A 13,351-nucleotide genomic window follows, 5' to 3' on the forward strand; every position below is an offset into this window, starting at 1 on the left:
TGGGGTTTTAACCACAGTAAAGACACTTGGACCTGCACTGCACCTGAAATGTATGCTGTGACTGGATTATCTTCTCACATTCGTCATGGAAAGAGAGGAGCAGCATGGATGTTTAGTTTTTACATATGCGCTCACCCACTGCCCCATAAACATGATGGTGAACGGCCCCCGATGTTTCGCGTATTCACGGTGGTGTCATTTGATGGCGACATCATTTCCGTGAAAATATAAATATGCTTTGCTTTATCTTGGCCAGATCGCAGTTGTAAATGAGAACTTGTTCTCAACTGGCCTACCTGGTTAAATAAAGGAGACATTTTTTTTGCGCAGTTTTTATTTGACTGTCCCCCCCGCCACCCATGGCCAGACATCTGTAAAAGTAGGCCTGTAAAGAGGTGGATGCGTGACACTGTAACATCAAGGTTGGAACTATTCAAAGATGGCAGTTTGAGCACACACCTACCGAGTTCTGCATACCAACATTTGAAAGATAGTGAAGTGTATTATTTTTTAACTACCAAATTAATGCTAATACTTGCTAAAAAACAAACACAAAAAAAAAACCACCCTGTTATTGATGATTTAAGATATATTTTCCAAAATGTCACAGCGCGCTGACAGAAAGAGAAATCTTATGACTAACTCCTCAGCTAGCAATGCTCAGGCATCATCCAATGTCGTTACACAGGAAGCAAAACGCTTTGATTGACAAACTGCCACAACTATACTGGTCTGACAGACTATGACACTTACCATGACAGACAAGGATTTTCCTTCCTTGCCTATAACCCCAAGCAAACCGCCAGCTTCCAAGAAAGGCATGTTTGAACTGGGCCCAGAAGCCGCTGCCAAGAATGTCATCGCCACTCTTTCCAGTGCAAGGTGTGATGTCATAGAGTAAATAGGCCGTTACAACGCAATCAAAATCGAGGGCTTATTTTTTTTTTTAAGTTGACTTTGCATGCATGGAAATTGAGGATGTTAAAGTCGCCCACATCGAAAAGCGTGTCGAAAAGGAGGAGGGAAAGATGGACTTGTGTCATAGAAGAATCGCGGAACTCGAAAGCTACTCCAGACGGTGGAATCGGAAGACTGTATGGAGTAGTTCCCGATGCGGATGGGGAGAATGTGCGTTCAGAGACCATCAAAGTCTGCCAAGCTACCCTACCTGAGGCGAAGGCTAGGCTAGCAGATGCTGTCCACACTGTACATCGCCTCGAGCACGAGGCAGGGTGACTCCAAGCCCAGAGGTGTCATTCTCCAGTTCACATCACGGATCTACAGGGATACCACTTGGAAAAGCAGCCAAGAGATCTACCTTCCTACGCAACAATAACCTGCGGTTTGCTGAAGACCTCTCAAAAGCAGACAGAGAAAGGAGAGAGAAACTGTGGCCAGTTGTGGAAAAAAGCACGAAAAGAAGGGAAAGCAGCTTACTTCGTCGGAGGGCGCGCCTTCATCAACGGATCCGAAATCAACATTCCTCCTTGAGGACTGTGCCCGGTGGTCAACACGGGCCGTGCCCGGTGGTCAACACGGGCCGTGCCCGGTGGTCAACACGGGCCGTGCCCGGTGGTCAACACGGGCCGTGCCCGGTGGTCAACACGGGCCGTGCCCGGTGGTCAACAGAGGCCGTGCCCGGTGGTCAACACAGGCCGTGCCTGGTGGTCAACAAGTTCCCGAATCCTTTACTTATAGTTGGTCGGGGATTTTAATATTTCTCTGAATCATTTAATTGATAGATGGCCTCCGGGGCCTTCTATGAATATAAGTTTGAGGCAGTTTATGGAAAAGTTTGATATTATAGATATTTGAAGAGTAAAGTTTCCTAATGACAAGTCTTTCACTTGGAGTAATAAAGACACACTTTTCATTCTATTTCGCCCCGGGTTGGCAGTGTTATACGTCACGCTGGGCTTCAAAGTGTAAGGAGTGTCTGATGCGTGTCCACAGTCAACAGAGAAACTATCATTTTTGCTTTATTTGAACTAACGATAGCTAGCTACCAAGTAGCTGGACCAGTTTTCCAAAAAAGTGAATGATGTGTAACGTCAAGTTTTGCTTGCTAGCCAACCAACTACATCAACGAATGCTGCTATCAAGCCAATCTACTACACTGTTTGCAAAATAATAAACGGATCACGACAGGAGTTAATCTCATTTCACTGCGATTGGTTAGTCAACATGCAATAACACCTGCATTCTGTCAATCACAGATGAATTATTTTCTAAAACGTTTACTGCCGCGCTAAGCAATCTAAAACGTTTACTGCCGCGCTAAGCAATCTAAAACGTTTACTGCCGCGCTAAGCAATCTAAAACATTTACTGTCTCCCTAAAAGTTGATTAAGCGCTTTTTTTCTCTTCTTCTAGAAAATGTATTTGGTATCAGCGTTGCTGGCTTTATTAAAAACTGCTCATCTAATGGATTTTAGATGTCCTTGGTCTTATTTGTTGGAGGGCCGATACATGAGGCCAACTTCACCATATTATCCTGGAGGCATACAGCCAGTCTCATTGTACAGTCACACTGTGCGTGAATGATGCAGTATCTCAACTTTAAACAATCATTTGTTTCGCTTCTTTCTATTATGTGGCTGCATGAAACAGCGGCGGCCATAACATGAAACAGGGGCCATAACATGAAACAGGGGCCATAACATGAAACAGCGGCCATAACACGATGAGATTTGTTTACTTCCCCTTTGTGGCTCCCTGATGAAACAGTAACATCCATTACAAGACAACAAAAAAATTACAGGAAAGACTTATTGAATGTGAGATCCTCAGTGGGGTGCCCAAATCGATGACATATCAACCAGCTGAGAGTGGAGAAGAATAGATTTCGTTCATCTTGATCATCTTGATTAGCCCTTCCCCTGCTAGCTAGTTTATGATGGTTAGCCAGGCAACAGAAGCAGCATGGCACTAGTTAAAACTTGTAAAAGAAAGAGATGCTTATTTCAATGGGCTAGGGAGAAATAACTAGTAGTATTGGTCACCACCTGGACTGGATGTTACCGAGTCAATTAGCTAACGTAACGACAAGCCAGTGCAAATGACCACTGCAAGAGTGTTGTATCGAGTTGCTTCCCGCCGGGCAGCTGCAGGCTAACGCCCACCGCCGGGCAGCTGCAGGCTAACGCCCACCGCCGGGCAGCTGCAGGCTAACGCCCACCGCCGGGCAGCTGCAGGCTAACGCCCACCGCCGGGCAGCTGCAGGCTAACGCCCACCGCCGGGCAGCTGCAGGCTAACGCCCACCGCCGGGCAGCTGCAGGCTAACGCCCACCGCCGGGCAGCTGCAGGCTAACGCCCACCGCCGGGCAGCTGCAGGCTAACGCCCACCGCCGGGCAGCTGCAGGCTACCACCGGGGGGGGGGGGGGGGGGGGGGGGAGTTTACTGAGTTACCGTTTATATAAAGGAACTCAGTGGATTGAAATAATCCCGTAAACACTAATCTATTTATTTCACATGACTGGGAATACAGATATGCATCTGCTGATCACAGATACCTTAAAAAAAAAATTAAAAAAGAATAGGGACGTGGATCAGAAAACCAGTCAGTATCTGGTGGGACCACCATTTGCCTCATGCAGCGCGACACATCTCCTTCACATAGTTGATCAGGCTGTTGATTGTGGCCTGTTGGAATGATGTCCCACTACGCTTCAATGGCTGAGTGAAGTTGCTGGATATTGGCAGGAACTGGAACATGCTGTCGTACACGTCGATCCAGAGCATCCCAAACATGCTCAATGGGTGACATGTCTGGTGAGTATGCAGGCCTTGGAATAACTTGGACATTTTTCCCCCTTCCAATTGCTTCTTCCATTTTTGCGATAATGCCGCAATTAGTTGGTTGTAATTTTGGGTAGAGCAGACATTTCCATATATTTTTGTTAGCTGCATGTGTGAGAACTCCACCAGTCCTATTTATGATATCATTTACAAAGATATACCTTATTAAAATAATGTTGTTGTTTTTTTAATCCATTAGTAGATTTGAGTTTAACCACAATAATTGTTGTATTATTTGTTCTGTCTTTCTTGGTGGATTAAACTGAAATCACAACCAACTTTCTATTGCTTGTTTTAAAAATACCTATATTTGAGATTATTTCGTTTTCAAATAACCAAAAGTGAGAGGTTGTAATCTGAATAAAGGGAAAAAGGCCGTTCTTGAACATGGGGTGAGACATTCTTACTAATCTGCTGGAGAAAGTGAGAGGTCTAATGCTTTAATATTTAATAATTTCTGCCCTCCGAATTCATATTCATTATATAAAACAGGCCCTTTTAAATTTTGCCTAGCTTGTCATTCCAAATAAAAAATATATATATTTTTTGCTCATATAATTGAAATAAAACAGGTTGCTAGGTGTAGGCAAGACCATAAGCAAATTGAAAACTGGGATATGACTAAAGGGTTAATCAGGGTGATTTGTCCACAACTAGATAGGTATTTTACTTTCCATGGTAGCAAGAATTTATCTATTTTTGCTAACGTTCTATGAACATGTACTGTAGTGAGATCATTTATTTGTTTTCGGGATATGTATACCGAGTATGTCCACATCCAGTCAGATCATTTTATTGGTAAACTACACGGGAATGGTTTTTTTTTAGTGATCCAATATGTAATATAGTATACATATCATAATTTGGTTTTAATCCAGAGAGGTTAGGTAATCTGCCACACCCGTCAAGTGGATGGATTATTTTAACAACATTTAAGAGAAATACACTTCTTGTGCATATGGATCAGGGATCTTTTATTTCAGCTCATGAAACAAGGGAACATCACTTTACAATGTTGCGTTTATATTTTTGTTCAGTGTATATGCAGGCGAAGGCGTTTGTTTGTAATCATGTTGGCCCATATAGGTTTTAGGATAAAAATACAACAATACGGTCTTCACGGGAATGAGTGTTACAATTCTGAAACACAATACATATTTACATGTGATTTAACCTCAATCAAATAGTACTATGGCTGCCATATTGGATTTTGGACGCCATATTGGATTTTGGACATCATATTGGATTTGAGGCTACATCCATGGTGGCACCAAAGATAATTTGTGGGTAGGGGCTAACGTTACAAAAAAGGAACCTTGGCGCAACAAAAAAAATCAAATTCCCGATGTCTGAGCCAACGTGTTTTGCTTAGATCCGATTACAATAGCCACAACATAAAAAAAAACATGTGTAACTGTATGCATTTTTTGTCAGGCAGGACCATACAGCACTAAATGAGAGGAAATTTGACTGTAAAAGTGGTCTATTAAAATGAGCCACCAAAAAGTAAGGCTTACATTCATAAAAAATATTCATCATTGACATTATGTTTACAGGTCTATATTTCAAATATTCACCGGAAATATCCAAACGCTGTTTGTTTGTGTATATAGGACAGACAACAAACTGCTTGCATTCCACATTTTAGCAATATCAGAGCTTGCAATATTGGGTTACATGATCGCCCCTCCAGCCAGGTATTATTTTGTACTTTCCTTACCTTTTTCACAAGGAGAATATAAGTATCTATGTTGAAAATGTTTACCGCACACAAACACATTTAGTAACACAACGAAAAATATTTTAGATATTAAAAGCTAGAATCCACTGGTGCTCGTAAATAAATAAATATTAGGCGCATATGCGAGTAAAATGGTCGCACTGTTGAGTGCCCTGGGGGTGTGTCACAATAGCTATCAATTTAACCCCTTTTGAAGGAAAATATTTTTTACACAAACATCCATTTCATAAACGAGAGACATTAGGGATGTGAAAAAAAAACATGTTTGTGTTTTGTTCTACCGCGGCTATGGGATATCTCGATTTGGGGGCCTTGCCACTTTCCTATAAGCTAACTTTAGTAGCGATGTGATTTAGGGTATCATGTGTAAAGTGTATGATCTCGTGTGAGACAGGTTTTTTTTTTGGTTTTCAATCGGAAAAGATATGACGACGGGTGTCAAATTGCAAAATTAAAACTAAAAACAGTGAAATCATGTTATTTTTCTAACGAACAGTAACTAGCTAGCGAATGAATGACTTGACATGGCCTGTCTACACGCATCAGTGTGCTACTCATACAATACCGACATGTTTTAGCGTGGAAAAAAAGCCATCTAGAAAATTCTGGTTGGTGTCATCAACATTAGTTACGACATACTGGATAAAAAAAAAATCACAATTACATGATATATAAAATAGATCGGTTTCTGTTTTTAAGAAGAACCAAGTTACGACGACGACAACACAACCACACGACTGTGAGGCACGTTTTCACAAGTGTGTGTTAGCGGGTATGCTAACTAGCATAGTAGCAACTGTCCATTGCAGCAATGCGCCGTTTAGCTAACTAGCTAACTAGCATAGCTGATAGCATAGCAACCGGCTCATGTGTGCTAGACAAAATCCACCGTTCTTGCCCATACGGAAGGACACTGAATTTGGATCATTAAAGACTTTGTCCAGATAGATTGAAAGATAACGTTAATCTAGAACAGACTTTACAGGGTTGTCATATTTACCTTTAAAGCAATTATTCGCCTTCTCCTTGAGTTTCTCTGCATTTTTATCTCCCTCCGCCATCTTCTCTCTGCTGCCGCTTGCGGATGTTGTTGCCGTATCGTTCGCCATTAACAGTACAGTCGTAAAGTGCGCACGTTGCAGTCCTATGGTCGCAAACTCCACTTTTCCCACTGAGACCTAATCTCCGGTCAATTTTCCATCGCTCTACTGAAGCGTGAATTGTCTGTGGTAGCAGAGTTGTCCTAATTTGAAAAAAAAAGAAGAAAATAACCATTGACACTAAGTTTTAACAGAAATAAGCAGAATTTTTTTTTTTTTTTAAATAAGTTAAACTGAAATAATAAGTAATTAGTCTACAATGAAAGAACATATTGGAATTGGTTGGCCAAATTTCATATACATTGTTGCCATCTGTCATTTCATGAACGCTTTACTGTTCTGTATAGAGAACCTATGCTGGCTCATTATTAGGCCATGCAGAATCACAGAAGCTATATAAGTAACAGGGGGCAATAGTGTGAATCAACCTCCAGGTGGCAGCAGAGCTATGCAGAAGAGAAGCGTTACCAGATTGAGGCAGTCTAGTTAGTAGGGACGGGGCGGGGATCTCTAGGTTTAGACAGAGATCTACATGTGATAGAAGAGGCCTCTCAGGAATGGACCCTCAACCACACCCTCACACCCCTTTCCTGCCCCTTACCCCCTCTACCCCCTGCCTCCTGCTCCCTGTCCTGCCCCTTACCCCCTCTGCCCTCTGTCCTGCCCCTTACCCCCTCTGCCCCCTGTCCTGCCCCTTACCCCCCTCTACCCCATGTCCTGTCCTGCCCCGCCCCTTACCCCCCTCTACACCCTGCCCCCTGTCCTGCCCCTTACCCCCCTCTACCCCATGTCCTGTCCTGTCCCGCCCCTTACCCCCCTCTACCCCATGTCCTGTCCTGCCCCGCCCCTTACCCCCCTCTACCCCCTGCCCCCTGTCCTGCCCCTTACCCCCCTCTACCCCCTGCCCCCTGTCCTGCCCCTTACCCCCCTCTACCCCCTGCCCCCTGTCCTGCCCCTTACCCCCCTCTACCCCTGCCCCCTGTCCTGCCCCTTACCCCCCTCTACCCCCTGCCCCCTGTCCTGCCCCTTACCCCCCTCTACCCCCTGCCCCCTGTCCTGCCCCTTACCCCCCTCTACCCCATGTCCTGCTCCGCCCCTTACCCCCCTCTACCCCCTGCCCCCTGCCTCTGCTCTTCGTGACCAGTCCATCTGTGCTGAGGAATGAGGATATGGTGTGTTTCCTGCCAGCTGGACTCAGCATGTGGATCCTGATAAACCGTAATGCTGTGTGAGGAAGGGGACACAACGACACAGGTCTCTCTTTCCACAACCTGAGTCACTTAGCCTGACATCTGACGCACCCTCGTCCTCAAATGACTGGCTGGCAAAAACAACACGCGTCCTTAAACAGAAACACACTAGAAACACCTTTCATGGTCAAAGCCATGACTTCTGTTAGCAGAAGTATTGTTGAATGGCTAATTAGCTCTCTCTATGCACTATACATTTGAAGAATTACTTATTTTTAAAGACAATTCAACATAATATTTACTTGCTTTTTTGCCGAAAACAGTCAAATTACAGACATTGTCATTTAAAAATAATAGTAATAATTTGGTGGGTGCTTATATTTGTATAAGTACAGGTCTGTATTAATAACAAATATAAATACATGTTTTATATGCACGTTTGAAAACAGATGTACCTTAATTTGAATGAAATTACATTGTATGTGAGGAAAGTTTGAATTTACGATTGGCACACAGGAAGTATGAAATGCCTGAACTAAACAGTACAGGAAGTGAATGATGTTTTTGTTATCCACACCCTACAAAGGTCACGAAATACTACAGTTATCCCAATTTAGCTAAATGGCTAACATCGCTAGCTAGCAAATTACTAACATATGTGCTGGTTCAAAGCCGCAACAGTCATGGACCATAAAAAAAAATTATCTTTATGCACAAAAGGGCAATTTACAACAACAGGCAAAATAGTATTATCACAATTATTTCACATAAAGGCCTGAGCAGGATGCATAATAAAAAGAAAAACAAAAGTAGGGTAACAATGCATGACATCACGACACGAGCAAAGGTTCCAAAAACCCCCACATCTCACTTTTTAGGATCTACAACACTCTCAGTATAGTGATGCATGTGTTTAGTATAGTTATACATATTAAACTGTGTTAGTCCCGAATTCATCCGTATCGTCATATTCCAATTTGTCGGACTCGAGCGATACTTTTCCCCGTATGCGCGGGCTACACACAGAGAAGTATTTCTCAAGTCTCAAACAAGGGGATATAACACTGCGAATAAAGATAGGATCCTAAATACAAATATGTAAAAAAATATATATATATGTATTTTTACTTGTCATTTAAGCTGTGAGCTCTTAGGTAACAAAACACATTGTCTCTCTTATAACTCAATAGTTGTTATTGTTTCTGATAATTTGAGTAGATCTTAAAATCCCTACTCATCATATATAACCCATTCACCCCTGTCCCAATGTGGGGCAGTGCTCGCTCAGTACAAAAAAAACAGAAATCCGTCATGTCACAAAAAAAAAAGTGAGCCAGTCTCACAGACAGACAGTCAGATATCAGGGCTTGAGGTTGTGTGTGATGTGTTGTGTCTGACACAGAGGATATGTCTCAGTCCAGTCGGCTCCCCCTGACTCACTGGGTCAGGCCCGGGACATCACATCCAGCCACAGGGAACGCAAAGGCACACTATTGATTCACGTTTTTGTTTTTTAACACCACAGGAGTGAGCAGCACAGCAGTAGCGGTGAATTTCACTTTCTCTCAGTGAGTTCATCGCAATGACTCTTCGATGACGTCAGAGGCCTGTTCACCTGGTGATGGATGGAAGGAAATGAAGGAGCTTTCGAGGTAAACAAAGAGAGAAGAGGTTTAAGTTAGAACCCAGAGAGAGAGAGAGAGAGAGAGAGAGAGAGAGAGAGAGAGAGATAGAGAGAGAGAGAGAGAGAAAGTGCAGACAGTGGGAGGGAGAGAGAAAGAGACAGTGGGTGCTGGAAAGATAGACAGTGTGGGTGGGAGGTAGCAATGTGTTGAGGGGGAGAGTGGAACGAGAGAGATTGCTGTCCTTCTGTGTGTAAGATTCATGAGTTTTGGTTTTGTGGGGTCTTGAGAAAGTTTAAACAAACACAGAGAGAAGATACTATATATAAACGAGGGACTGGAGGAGAGAAGGGGACTGACTGACATAATAATTATAGTACTGTCTATGGAACAACATACACATCAGTCATGTTATTCACCACAGGCTGTAATTCACCCCCACAGGCTGTTATTCACACCCCACAGGCTGTTATTCACACCCCACAGGCTGTTATTCACCACAGGCTGTTATTCACCCCACAGGCTGTTATTCACCCCACAGGCTGTTATTCACCCCACAGGCTGTTATTCACCCCACAGGCTGTTATTCACCTCACTGGCTGTTATTCACCCCACAGACTGTTATTCACCCCACAGACTGTTATTCACCCCACAGACTGTTATTCACCCCACAGGCTGTAATTCACCCCCACAGGCTGTTATTCACCCCACAGGCTGTTATTCACCCCACAGGCTGTTATTCACACCCCACAGGCTGTTATTCACCACAGGCTGTTATTCACCCTACAGGCTGTTATTCACCCCCACAGGCTGTTATTCACCCCACAGGCTGTTATTCACCCCACAGGCTGTTATTCACCCCCCACAGTCTGTTATTCACCCCCCACTGGCTGTTATTCACCCCCACAGGCTGTTATTCACCCCACAGGCTGTTATTCACCCCCACAGGCTGTAATTCACCCCACAGGCTGTAATTCACCCCCACAGGCTGTTATTCACACCCCACAGGCTGTTATTCACACCCCACAGGCTGTTATTCACCACAGGCTGTTATTCACCCCACAGGCTGTTATTCACCCCCACAGGCTGTTATTCACCCCACAGGCTGTTATTCACCCCACAGGCTATTATTCACCCCACAGGCTGTTATTCACCCCACAGGCTGTTATTCACCCCACAGGTTGTTATTCACATCACAGACTGTTATTCACCCCACAGGCTGTTATTCACCCCACAGGCTGTTATTCACCCCACAGACTGTTATTCACCCCACAGGCTGTTATTCACCCCACAGGCTGTTATTCACCCCACTGGCTGTTATTCACCTCACAGGCTGTTATTCACCCCACAGGCTGTTATTCACCCCACACGCTGTTATTCACCCCAGAGACTGTTATTCACCCCACAGGCTGTTATTCACCCCACTGGCTGTTATTCACACCACAGGCTGTTATTCACCCCCCACAGACTGTTATTCACCCCACAGGCTGTTATTCACCCCACAGGCTGTTATTCACCCCACAGGCTGTTATTCACCCCACAGACTGTTATTCACCCCACAGGCTGTTATTCACCCCACAGACTGTTATTCACCGCACAGGCTGTTATTCACCCCACAGGCTGTTATTCACCCCACAGGCTGTTATTCACCCCCCACAGGCTGTTATTCTCCCCACAGACTGTTATTCACCCCCCACAGGCTGTTATTCACCCCCAACAGGCTGTTATTCACCTCACAGGCTGTTATTCACCTTACAGGCTGTTATTCACCTCACCGGCTGTTATTCACCCCACAGGCTGTTATTCACCCCCACAGGCTGTTATTCACCTCACAGGCTGTTATTTACCCCACAGGCTGTTATTTACCCCACAGGCTGTTATTCACCCCACAGGCTGTTATTCACCTCACAGGCTGTTATTCACCCCACAGGCTGTTATTCACCCCACAGACTGTTATTCACCCCACAGACTGTTATTCACCCCACAGGCTGTTATTCACCCCACAGGCTGTTATTCACCCCACAGGCTGTTATTCACCCCACAGGCTGTTATTCACCCCACAGTCTGTTATTCACCCCACAGGCTGTTATTCACCCCACAGGCTGTTATTCACCCCACAGACTGTTATTCACCCCCACAGACTGTTATTCACCCCACAGGCTGTTATTCACCCCCACAGACTGTTATTCACCCCACAGGCTGTTATTCACCCTACTGGCTGTTATTCACTTCACAGGCTGTTATTCACCCCACAGGCTGTTATTCACCCCAGAGACTGTTATTCACCCCACACGCTGTTATTCACCCCACTGGCTGTTATTCACCCCACAGGCTGTTATTCACCCCCCACAGACTGTTATTCACCCCACAGGCTGTTATTCACCCCACAGGCTGTTATTCACCCCACAGGCTGTTATTCACCCCACAGACTGTTATTCACCCCACAGGCTGTTATTCACCCCACAGACTGTTATTCACCGCACAGGCTGTTATTCCCCCCACAGGCTGTTATTCACCCCACAGGCTGTTATTCACCCCCCACAGGCTGTTATTCTCCCCACAGACTGTTATTCACCCCCCACAGGCTGTTATTCACCCCCAACAGGCTGTTATTCACCTCACAGGCTGTTATTCACCTTACAGGCTGTTATTCACCTCACCGGCTGTTATTCACCCCACAGGCTGTTATTCACCCCACAGGCTGTTATTCACCCCACAGGCTGTTATTCACCCCACAGGCTGTTATTCACCTCACAGACTGTTATTCACCTCACAGACTGTTATTCACCCCACAGGCTGTTATTCACCCCACAGGCTGTTATTCACCTCACAGGCTGTTATTCACCCCACAGGCTGTTATTCACCCCACAGGCTGTTATTCACCCCCACAGACTGTTATTCACCCCACAGGCTGTTATTCACCCCACAGGCTGTTATTCACCCCACAGACTGCTATTCACCCCCACAGACTGTTATTCACCCCACAGGCTGTTATTCACCCCCACAGACTGTTATTCACCCCACAGGCTGTTATTCACCTCACAGGCTGTTATTGATGCAACCTACATACAGTATGAGATGAATGTACAGTATCTTACATGGTGTATATTAGTTAGTGCATGTTACACAGTGTATGTTAGTTAGTGTATGCTAGTTAGTATGTTAGTTAGTGTATGTTAGTTAGTGTATGTTAGTTAGTGTATGTTAGTTAGTGTATGTTAGTTAGTTTGTGTATGTTAGTTAGTTAGTGTATGTTAGTTAGTTAGTGTATGTTAGTTAGTTAGTGTATGTTAGTTAATTAGTGTATGTTAGTTAGTGTGTGTTACACAGTGTACTGTTGAAGCTGCTTCGTGGGGCGTCAGTTGTTGATGTGTGCAGAGGGTCCCTGGTTCGAGCCCAGGTTGGGGCGAGGAAGAGGGACGGAACCTACACTGTTACATTGATGCTGTTGACCCGGATCATTGGTTGCTGCGGAAAAGGAGGAGGTCAAAAGGGGGATGAGTGTAACCGATGTGAAATGGCTAGTTAGTTAGCGGTGGTGCGCGCTAATAGCGTTTCAATCAGTGACGTCACTCGCTCTGAGACTTGGAAGTAGGGTTTCCCCTTGCGTTGCAAGGGCCGCGGCTTTTGTGGTGCGATGGGTAACGATGCTTCGGTGGGTGTCAGTTGTTGATGTGTGCAGAGGGTCCCTGGTTCGAGCCCAGGTTGGGGCGAAGAGAGGGACGGAACCTACACTGTTACACAAGCCTTCACCTTTTCCCTCCAAACATAACGATGGTCATTATGGCAAAACAGTTCTATTTTTGTTTCATCAGAGTAGAGGACATTTCTCCAAAAAGTACGATCTTTGTTCCTATGTGCAGTTGCAAACCGTAGTCTGGCTTTTTTATGGCGGTTT

The 13,351-nt window shown here is 44.8% G+C and overlaps 2 protein-coding genes across 2 annotated transcripts in view; one reads left to right on the plus strand and one right to left on the minus strand.

Annotated features, from left to right (window-relative positions):
* LOC115206689 (serine/threonine-protein phosphatase 5) overlaps positions 1-6,643 on the minus strand; it is a 30,405-nt gene extending 23,762 nt beyond the window's left edge. Inside the window, exon 1 of the mRNA XM_029773890.1 lies at positions 6,542-6,643. Within this exon, the coding sequence (XP_029629750.1) occupies positions 6,542-6,602 (61 nt within the window). The 5' untranslated portion in view covers positions 6,603-6,643. The remainder of the gene's footprint in view (positions 1-6,541) is intronic.
* A 2,781-nt stretch (positions 6,644-9,424) lies between these two features.
* Positions 9,425-13,351, plus strand: part of LOC115206875 (basic proline-rich protein-like) — a 6,705-nt gene continuing 2,778 nt past the window's right edge. Inside the window, exon 1 of the mRNA XM_029774051.1 lies at positions 9,425-9,483. Within this exon, the coding sequence (XP_029629911.1) occupies positions 9,425-9,483 (59 nt within the window). The remainder of the gene's footprint in view (positions 9,484-13,351) is intronic.

This window comes from Salmo trutta, chromosome 13 (genome assembly GCF_901001165.1).
Source record: "Salmo trutta chromosome 13, fSalTru1.1, whole genome shotgun sequence".
Classification (NCBI taxonomy): Eukaryota; Metazoa; Chordata; class Actinopteri; order Salmoniformes; family Salmonidae; genus Salmo; species Salmo trutta.